Source organism: Petaurus breviceps, unplaced genomic scaffold, assembly GCF_028583685.1.
Source record: "Petaurus breviceps papuanus isolate PSGF00001 unplaced genomic scaffold, PetGlider_PUasm1.0 90639, whole genome shotgun sequence".
Classification (NCBI taxonomy): domain Eukaryota; kingdom Metazoa; phylum Chordata; class Mammalia; order Diprotodontia; family Petauridae; genus Petaurus; species Petaurus breviceps.
In genome coordinates, this window is record NW_027187296.1 from 2,327,367 (window position 1) to 2,338,423 (window position 11,057).

Below are 11,057 nucleotides of genomic sequence, written 5' to 3' on the forward strand. Positions count from 1 at the left end.
GACCTTGGACAAGTCACTTAACCCCAATTGCCCTACCTTTCCCCTCCAAAAAAAAGTAGCTTCAACATATTAATGATGAGTCAACTATTAGGCATTTTCTTTATGTCTGTATAATGGTAAGGGAATTTGAAGATCTTCCCTGCCCAATAGACTTAGGGAATTGGAAGATCTTCCCTGCCCATTAATGGGCCTCAAGTGTTTTTCAGGAAGGCCCACATCTTTTGTTTCCTTGTAATTAGGCAGTGGGGCATGAAGGCTGTGATGTCCTCTGACCCTGAAGAAAGGTATATATACTCTGAGGTGAGGTTTTGTTTTCAGGCTCACTTATGGGAAGAGTTGTGTGATTTGGCCAGATGAGATCTGGGTAGGCATTGAGCCCCCCAGCTTTGAAAACTCAGATGTTGGTGCTTCTTTCTCTGGCAACTATGTATGTATGTAATGGTCAGACAGCTAGAAGCCCTGTCTGTTGGTCTGCTGAATGGTGTTATTTTCTCTCTCTGTATTTTTTGTCTGCTTGTAATTTCTGTTTTTAATTTCTGAAGTTCAGGGTGCTGACTTTTTCCCCTGAACTAAGAGAATGATCTCTCTCTCTCTCTCTCTCTCTCTCTCTCTCTCTCTCTCTCTCTCTCTCTCTCTCTCTGTCTCTGTCTCTCTCTCTCTCTGTTTAATTAGAGACTGTTCATCTCTTTAAAGTTGCTTTCATTTAGTAAAGAAGATAAAAGAACCTGTGCTAACAGCCATCCTTGGTATGCTAGGGTGCTTGCTGCTACAGTTTGAAGTCCCAAAATATAGATAGTTTTATTTTATAAGTAATGGATTAATGAAATGTTAACTGTTAGGAAAACATCATGAAAGCTATTCAAGCTCTAAGTTGAGGTTAGTGAAGTTTTGCTATTTAAGGAATTAAAAATTCTTGGGACTGTAAATTTACTGTTGTTTTGAGATTTGATTACCAGGATAATTGTCTGAATTGTCATAAAGTCAATAGTAGAAAACAGCATGTGCAGCAGTCTAAGAATTGCTTAAAGGTAGATCTTTGTGCCAGGGAAAGGTTACGGGGATGACCTAGGACATGGCCCAGGTAAGGATCCTGCTGACTCTATGTCCCCATTGTGCTATTTCCTTGCTGAAAAGGAAAATTCTCCACCTGGTTAATACTAACTCTTATCTTTAACACTTTGTGACTATATGATTGGCTGTCAGATACAACTCATGCCGGAATCAAACAGAGGTAAGGGAATTTCTTTTCCAACAGAAATAAGTGAATTTTCCCCTTTGTTATGTGATATAATTATATCCCTCTTTTTTCTTTTATAGCCAATTTCTATAATCAAGTTTTGTAAGCACAACACTAAATCTATTAAATTGGTACTGGAACATCTCTGAGTTATTATAATAGGATTCAAGTATGAACATCTTATAAATTTAAACTAGGGATTATATTTTCCAAAGGAGAAGATGATCAGACAAGGTAATAAGATAAAGATGTAACGTAAAAGTTTTTTTAAAAAATTAATTGGAATAGTAAATTTTGAGAAAAGCAACAGGATCAATCTGTTTTCTCTAAGAACTATATACAAATGTATATGCTTTGGCTTCCAAATTTATCTACCATGGAAATTCAGGCTTTGAGTATGTTTTGGTAATAAGTTCTGAGGATTTATTAATTAAGGATTAATTGGATTTTACACACAAATTGTATTGAGGATGGTAGAGAAAGTGAAAATGTTTTTCCATTTTTTTAAGTTATTTGTCTGATAATTTTAAAACACAGAAGAACAGGCCATAAATGAGCTTTCTAAGAAAAAAGTGCTAGAAGCAGGCAGATTTACAAGTGAATTCTATCAAACATTATATCCAGTACAGGATTTAAGTAAAGATAAAGACAGCAAATGATATATAAAAAGAAATGCTCTGAAGTTTCAAAATTGGAGAACCAAAGCCCCTTGTAGAGCTGTCCCAAGAATAAAGCATATTGTCCAAGAAAATGTACCAAGGGACCAGATAACTACATGAAACATCTGGAACAATCTTTTTTATCCTTTCTGTTCCCCTAACTAACTGTTTCTGCCTGCCTGGCTCCAGCCTATGCAAGCCAGGAGAGGCTCTTACTTTACTCTGTTCTGGTTTTGACCTCCTCCACAGGCTAAGAGAGTATTCAGTTAGCTTGTGCCTCTCTTAGATAGGACTTGATGTTAATGTTTAAGTTCTCTTGGTTACCTTGGTGACATGTAAATCTCTCCTCAGAATTAGTCCATTGTGAGTCCTCTAAGTAATTTAATCTGTATCTGATTTAGTGTAATTATGGAACTGTGAGAAAAACTTTATTGCATTGTTTAAAATTGGATCACCTGAAGTAAGCCCCTGCACCTGAGTGGATGGATCCACAAGCAGCCAACATCCAGATGAGACAGTTGTCCCAAGATTCCAGACGAGGACTGTCTATTGTCTTAGTTTTTTCTCTCCTCTTTTGTTAGGTGCCCAACCACCAAATCCCTGATTCAAGAATGTGTTGGCATTTTCTCATTCTGAGATCCTTGTCCCCCTCGCCCTTTAGCAATAAATTACCTGGAGCACATTTCTCCAAAAGGTCCCCTCAAAGAACTAAACTCCCTGGGCAATATCCCACAACTTATACCTGCCTCTTTTTACTGAGCATAAGGGTAGCAGTTCTTTCAGACACCCTACTCTCCCTTTGACAAAAGGGGGAAAGGTCAAAGTATTGGAGATACCCAGTTTTGCATTTCTAAGGTCCAGCAAGCAGGATGTGCCCTGGGCCTGGCATAACAATAATCCTTTGCACTGTGGAACGATCTCACCCACTAGCAAAGTGTATTGCTTGAACCAGCACCAGGTGTTCACTGAGGGATTTAGCTCCCTCTATTTCCCAGGTTCCTTGTCACTGACAGGTTTCCATCACAGAATTCTGAATCTGCACCCTTTAAGCCCCAAGACTTGAGACAATACTGTTCACATAGGGTCCATTGGAACAGTAACTCAAGACCTAAAAATTAAATAAAACCTAAAAAAAAAATTAATTATGCCATGGTCCAGCCACTTGTGGTTTTTATGTATATAAAGTCTGCCTCTGGTTCAGTATGTTAAGCCCTCCTTCTTAAGGTGGGCGGGGGGTTGGGGGTCCATTTGTAAACATCATTTGCCTTACTCTGAAATTAATTAAACTTCTACTTGTGTTTTGACTCTCCTGTTTCTAGCCTGCTCTGTTCTGGCTCCAGGCACCCCCAGGTTAGAGGGTGGTTCTGGTTTAGTTGATACTTTATTAGCCATTGGACCCTTGTCAAGTTATTAAACCTGTTTCAGCCTCAGTCCCGTCTGGAAAAGGAGAATAATAGTAGCATTTACCTCACAGAGTTGTTGTGAAGATCAAATGTGATAATATATACAAAGAACTTTGCAAACCTTAAAGAGTTCCAGACATGTTATCTATTTTTCTAAAAGACTTCAAGATATTATTATTCTTGAACCTTTATTTTATAGATATTACAAAGATGAATTTTGGCTAGGCCCAAAATTATAAATTGTTAGTCATTCCTAATCAGCAGAGTTCCTAAAGATTGAATAGTTTATATTGCCAGGGTATTCTCATAATTAAAATGTGATCTGACAACTAGCAGCAAACAGATGCATTAGCTTAGTCATGTGTTTCTAAAAAGAGGGAGTACATCTGTCCTCTTGTCACCTAATGGATGGGCAGAGGAGAACGCATGTTAGTTAAGTAGTTTCCCCTGAGAACTGATAATGAGACCAACCTGCTTGTACATCTCCTATTAGGTCAAAAGCCAGAAGGCAAATGAAGCTCAATGGTGTACTTTTATGCCTTGAGCACTCTGGGCCTATGCCTAGAATTTTAAATGCAGCAGCCAGTTGCTATCTTTCAGATGATGATATTTTATTCAAAAAGTTCCAGTAGAGATAGGAAAATATCTTAGAGGTATTTTGACACTCCTGTACCCCTATGCTACTATTAAAATACTCATTTAAAAATTTCATATTTTGTTACATGGTCCCTTTACTGTCCCAGAAGGAATGGCTAAAATGTCTTCATGTGATTTGGTATAGTAACTACTATAGTTGATTCACTATGAGAAAGAAAAAATAAATCTTTGAAAAGGTAGATCAGGAGCTACTGCACATTAGAAAAAGAGAAAAATTATTCAGTCCATTATGAGTAAATTCCAGAATAGTGTTGGTAGATAAATTTATATATTCATCTAGTTAAAAAGACATAGGGAGTTATAAAAATGTACCAGCAAAAAATATTAAGCTACATTAGCATGAAAACTGTTAAACATTTCATGCAATGATTAGTATGGAACTGAAAGGCTGATAATATTATTCGTACTTAAAATATACTTCACAGGAATTATTTTATTTTAAATTAATTTTTAAAGCACTAAGCTGTGATGAGAAATGAACTCTCTCACTTCTAGAACTAGTGTGCTTGTCATTAATCAGTACTTTAGCATTCAGTTGCCATAACAACATGATACAATCTTTATCATTACCATAAATCTAACATTTCTAAAAATAGTTTACTTCAACATTCAGTTTCTGTGATTTGAAAAATTGAGCTTTATTACAGAATCACAGCTAAAAGGGCAACTTAATGCTAATAAGAAGAAAATAAAGAAGTCAAAAGACTGGTTCAAATCTAGGATCTGCAATTTATTTTTGTAAGTCTTTGGGCAAGTCACTTACTGCCTGTGGGCCTCAGTTTCTTTATCTGTAAAATAAGGTTAGATGAAATTTATCTTAAAGTCTTTCCAAGTGCTCAATTTTATGCTAAATGACCAACAATTACAAAATTTAAAAAGGTTATAATGTTGGTTTGAGTCACAGCATCAAGGAAAGTCCTATCCATGCGAAAATATTCTCTAAAACATTCTTGATGTAATGTTAGCACGAAGCCTTTAAAATGATAAGCCAAAGGGTATACTCATTACTTTACAAAGCAGCCCATGAATATTAAAGGAGTCGTTTACTAAATTCTTGGTTACAGAGAACACATTCGTTCCTTTTTGTTGTTATAATATAAAAAGTATCACATTGGCTTAAGCCAGTAGTTCATTCAGCTCAATTTTCCATCTTTTTAGTGAGTAAAGGAATATTTTTTGGGAGACTTTGCCAACTGACTTCTATAATATTAATTTCAAAAGTTAAGGTCATATTCAGAACATCTCTAACTTCTCCTTACTAAAATATTGTCTATTAAACACTGGATACCACATGATGTGAGAAGAAAAGGAAGCAAAAAGAGTCCTTGAGGGGATCAGGGACAAACCTGGTATTCTAGTTGCAAGCACAGATCTTAGAGACCTTGTCCACTCACGCAAAAATGAGGACATAAGATTCATGAAAAATGCAAACATTTTGCCTTGGAATTTGGAGTCACAATCTTGTTCACTAGTATTACTCTGGATAAGTTAATTTGCTCTTTCTTGTTTTTGTTGGTATTTACTGACTCTGGTCTTTGCTTGCCTACATGGATCCACAGACTTTCTGGACTTCTGACTTGGCTCTTCTACATGAACCCATGGTACCTACCTGCTCTTTACTGGATCACATAGACTTTAAAATTTAAAGTTTAGGTACTGCTTCCCTGCCAGAATTTATAGTATTCATTTATCCTTCTACATATGAACAAATACCCTGACCTCAACCCGCTGTCAAGTTAAATCAACAATCACCAAGCACTTAATATGCACCATGTACTGAGCTAAGAGTGTTCTCTCTGTCTCTCTGTTTGTCTCTCTCTGTCTCTCTGTCTCCGTGTCTCTGTTTTTCTCTCTCTCTCTCTAACTAGCAGTGATAGGGAGTTTCTTGCAATAGGTAAGATTTGAGCTTAGTCTTGAAGGAAGCCAGGGAATTCAAGAGACAAAGACAAAAGAGAAAGTATTATAGGCATGGGGGAATAAGGCATTGAAAGGTAAGGTGTTAGAAAATGCAATGTCACATGTAAGTAACAAGAAGAAGCCTGTGTTAATGGATTGTAGAATATATAAAAAGGGTAAATTGTAAGAGGATTGGAAAATTAAAGAGGCCAGTTTGTGAGGTATTTTAAAAGCCAAAGAGGATTTAAAATTTGATCCTAGAGATAACTGGGAGCCATTGGAATTTACTAAGGAGGGGAAGGACAAAGTCAGACCTATACTCATTTTCCCAACCCCGTGAAGGAAAGGCTGGAGTATAGAGATTTAAGGCACAGAGCCCAACCAGAAGACTTGCAATAGTGCAGGTGTGAAGTAATGAGGACCTGATCCAACATGGCTGTCAGAGGAGACAAGGGGATGCATATTAAAGATGTTGTGAAGAATTAAACAACAGGACTTGCCAACAGGTTGCATATGAGAGGTGAGTGAGGATGAAGAGTAGAAGATAACACCAGGATTGTGAGCATGAGTAACAAGGGGATGGCAGTGTCCTTGAGAGCAAAAGAGAATTTGGGAAGAGGGATGGGCTTGGTCTGTCTAGAACTCATATCCACCTCCTGCTTAACTAGATTCTCAGGACTGATCCTTCTTGGCCCACTTGTTGTAGGGGCATTTACACCCCCAGCAGGATGACGAGTCTCAAGGAATATGATGAGGGAGACAGAACTACACATAAAAGGATTATGGGATCATAAATCTAAAGCTAGAAGGGACCTGAGAGGACATGTAGTCCAATTTTCTAATTTTAGAGGTGAATATATATTGTTTTGTAAGAAGGCTATACAATCTTTTTTTCTTTTTTTTATGGCAGAGTAGATTTTTTAAAGAGATAGAATATGAACCTTATACACCATTAGAAAACTTGTATCAGTTTAGGAAATATATGTAATTTGATGTCTACATCTTCTGCTTTCATTCACAGATTCTCTGGATGTCCTATGCAAACAGGGAAATGGTTAAAGAAATAGAAAAGGTATAAAGGGAAGAAAGCTGCAAATTAATAAATTCACCTTCCCTTAAAAGGAAGAAAGTACGCTCAATTTCTGGGGGAAATGATAATGCAAAAATATTAGAGGAAAGGGAAAGGCTTCTTATCAGTGCAAACTTTCTGGGAAAGTTTATATTTCCTATATATACTTAGAGAGCATTAAGTAATCTAGGTTTTTACTCTACCAAACCCAACTAAAGAGATAATGTGGTCTAGTGAATGAAAAGCTGGTCACAATGCCAAGAAGACCTAGATTCAAGCCCTGCCTCTGACACATCCTGGCTGTGTGACTGCATAGTCACTTATCAGTCTCTCGGTGCTTGAGGCAACTTTCTAAGATAGTCTGCTTTGCTCCCTATGCCATTGTAATCACAAATCCAGTCCCTATGACTATCCTTAGTTTACCAAATTATGGATTTTTAAAAGTCAATTTGCCCCCTTTTACTCCAATTTCTGCAACTTTGAATTATGTCTATCCCATTTAGTTAATTCTAATTTCCAGACAATGTCAGTGATAGTTACTATAAAGTAGCCAAAAAAAAAGAAAAAGATATAGGAATGATAACCCACAGGAATCAAAACTACAGAAATAAGCATCATCCTGGAGACCAGAACTAAAAAAAAAACCACTAAATTTTCAAGAGTACAAATTTTTTGCTGGATTTGGAGTAAAGAAGGTTTAAATCCAACCTCAGATACTCATTAGCTGTATGACTCTGGGCAAGTCAAATTTCTCTAAAGACTTATTTCTCTCATCTATAAAATGGGGAAAATAAAAGTAACTATCTTACAAAGACTATTCTGAAGATCAAATGAGATAATAAGCATAAAGCACTTTGCAAATTTTAAAGTACTATGTAAGTGTGACATAATACTATGTCTAGCATTTATAGTATGCTTTAAGTCCAAATATATAGTATATATTTATATGTTGTATACATGTATATTATACATGTATATGTTCAATTTCTAAGTAAAATATTGTTAGAAGGGAAGGGAAATAATATGCTATATGAAAATGTATAAAAACTAATTTTCATTTACCAGTGAATGAATCATTTTAAAATATTTTTCAGTTTAAAAAAACTTTCTTTCCTGTTGTTTAATATACTGTGTAAGTAAAAAAAAACATTCCAAACATATGGAAATAAGGATAACAATTATTTGTTTTAAAGTAGGAAGGGTTGTTGATAATAAAAATGTATTACTAGAAAACAAAGTTGTAAAAAATCCTGATTAAAATATTTGTTCCTAAAATGTTTCACATATCAAAATAATCCTTGAATTTCTCAATATATTTCTAAAGTAACTATCATAATTTCTGTTCACTTTGGCAAAAAAAATTAAAGGAAAATTGAAATTATCAACTAAATTTCATTTTAGATTTACTTTTAGAAATTTAGAATTTTAGAATACTTTTCAAAATGACATTTTATTTTTCTGAATATAGAGAAAAAAGGTCAGCTCCTAAAATTTCAGAGGAATCAATATATTTAGATTTTGTTAATGCATTTTAACTTACATTGTCCATTATGATTGCAATAATTTAAAATTATATTAGCAAAGTACAAGTCCATAAAACCAAAGAAATTCAGAATTATAATGTAATAGTATCTTATTTTTGTAGAATACATTCATTCTAAACTCCACTTAGTAAACTAGATCCCCCATATGACATGCTTTTGAGTTTTCTCACTAACCTCATTGCCCCTCTTCAGTGACTGCATTAGCTTGTTTGGTTTCCCTCACAAAATGTAATACTCAGAACGAAATGGTCCAGGTACAGTCTGACCAAAGTAAAGCATTTTCCTCAGATGACAGCACCTTACAGAATTCTGGCAAAGATGTAAGTTTTAGATCTGCCAAAAGCCTGTCAGCATGGAATTGTTTGGGCTTTAAGCCAACCTTAATGAGACCCCAGAGGTTAAGGAAAGAAATATAACCACTTAAAATGTCCCATACTATCATTAGTCTCTTTAATTTATACTTTAATATTAATCATTCTAACCAGGAAAAAATTCATTCTAGATTACCTAGCTAGCAAGACAAAAAATTATTCTGTTGTGTGGTTATAATAATTTAATAATTATAATCATTGGAAATAAATGCATATAAACCCAAATTCCAAATAATTATGTATATGTGTGTATACATACATACGTATATATCTTGATAAATATCACTAATCATAACCTTATGTTAATTGGCTAAATTAAAATTATTCATTTAACAAAACTTTCGTATAACAAATGATTAAAAGTGGAGTATTCTAAAATATATTTGATTTTCCCCATTCCAAATTACATCATGTTATGAAATTTTCTTACATTAATACAGTCAATATAAAATTACAAGATAATATATTTAGCCCCTCAGTGTTCAAATGTGATTCAAAATCAAACAAATAATATAGGCATTTTGTAAATATTGTACAACTAATTTCAAACTCTGTCCTTAGTAGATAAAACATGGCTCTTTTTAAGAGGTACAATGTTTTATCTGGTATAACTGAAGGTATAATGTAATTAAACTATGTTTTGGAACCATTGAATCTTAAGAGTTAAAAGAGGCAAAATAGGTCACCTGGGACATTACCCAAGCTAATGAAAGAATACCCTCAATAGTTGGATATTCAGCCTCTGAATACTTCCAATTTTTAGGAACTTTACTTATCAAATTAGCACATTCCATTGTTGATGAACTCTCATTGTAAGAAAATTGTTCATGTTGGTTTTCTGTCCATTCACTATCCTTACTGTCTTTTCTGTGAATATTTTGGTTTATCAATGCCCTTTTGAAAGTGTGATATTCAGAAATGAACACAATAATACAGATGTCTGATCACTACAAAGTACAGAGGGAAAAAACACCTCCCCCTCAGGTGGATATTTTAAATTTGTAATGTATCTAAATTGTGTAATACTAAAATATTTTATAATGAGTTTATACAGTGGATACAGAGATTCACACAGCCAAAATAATCTATAAAATACCATATTTAAGAGTATTCCAGTATGAATGTATGATTGAACTGATTTCTGTCAAAATTAATTACATTCCATTACAATCTGTCCATTCATCTATCTATCTATCTATCTATCTATCTATCTATCTATCTATCTATCTATCTATCTATCTATCTACCTATCTATCTACCTACCTACCTACCTACCTACCTATCTACCTACCTACCTGCCTTTCTAATAGAGAGAGTACTTGGAGCACAACTCAGGTTAACAGAAGGCAGAAGGGTGCAGTGGAACGAGCATGCACTTGTAGCACGGCTCGATTCCCATCATTGCTACTTACCACATGTATGACTGTGGACAAATGACTTGGCCTTTCTGGATCTCAATTTCCTCATGTATAAACTGAAGGCTGACTGAATTAGATAACCCTTACAGTTAAGTCTAGCTCTAAATCTAGGACGAGATTAAATCTCATTCTATAGTATCTATAATGTTAAATCTCTGACAGTTTTAGTAGAAATTACGATGAAGTATACATTCATTTGGGCCTAATTAATACTTTAATATTTATTCGCTTTTTAAAGTATAAAATACTTACTTCACAGTGGCACTTAGAAGGAAATTCAGCTGTGGCATTAACAAGTTATCTGGGGCAGATAGATAGCGATCAAACTGAACCTGAAATGAGAAGAAAAAAGATAAATTATAAGATGTACCTCCTATGAAATCTCTTTCAAGGAATTAAATTTAGAAACCATACCTCTGATCTGAATAAGTCATTCTTTTCTTTTATGATAAGGATCTCCCCATAATTTTTATTATATGTTTGAAATCTCATTTTATAAACTTAGCATCAATATCAGAGAATTAACAAAAAAAACCTCAATTCATTTAAAAAAATATTTTATTTTTTCCCAATTATACATGTAATTTTAAAAATATTCATTGCTATTTTTTTTTTAAGGTTTTGAGTTCCAAATTCTATTCTTCCCTTATTCCCCTCTTCTCTCTCTGAGAAAGTATGCAATCTGATACAGGTAACACATGTGTAATCATGTCCATATTAGTCATTCTGTGCAAGAAAACTCAAGAAGGAATGAAAGAAAGAAAGAAAGAAAGAAAGAAAGAAAGAAAGAAAGAAAGAAAGAA

The 11,057-nt window shown here is 34.4% G+C and overlaps 1 protein-coding gene across 1 annotated transcript in view; it reads right to left on the reverse strand.

Annotated features, from left to right (window-relative positions):
* The window catches only part of COG6 (component of oligomeric golgi complex 6), a 137,210-nt gene that overhangs the window by 9,606 nt on the left and 116,547 nt on the right, over nt 1–11,057 (reverse strand). Inside the window, exon 18 of the mRNA XM_069064621.1 lies at nt 10,507–10,586. Within this exon, the coding sequence (XP_068920722.1) occupies nt 10,507–10,586 (80 nt within the window). The remainder of the gene's footprint in view (nt 1–10,506; nt 10,587–11,057) is intronic.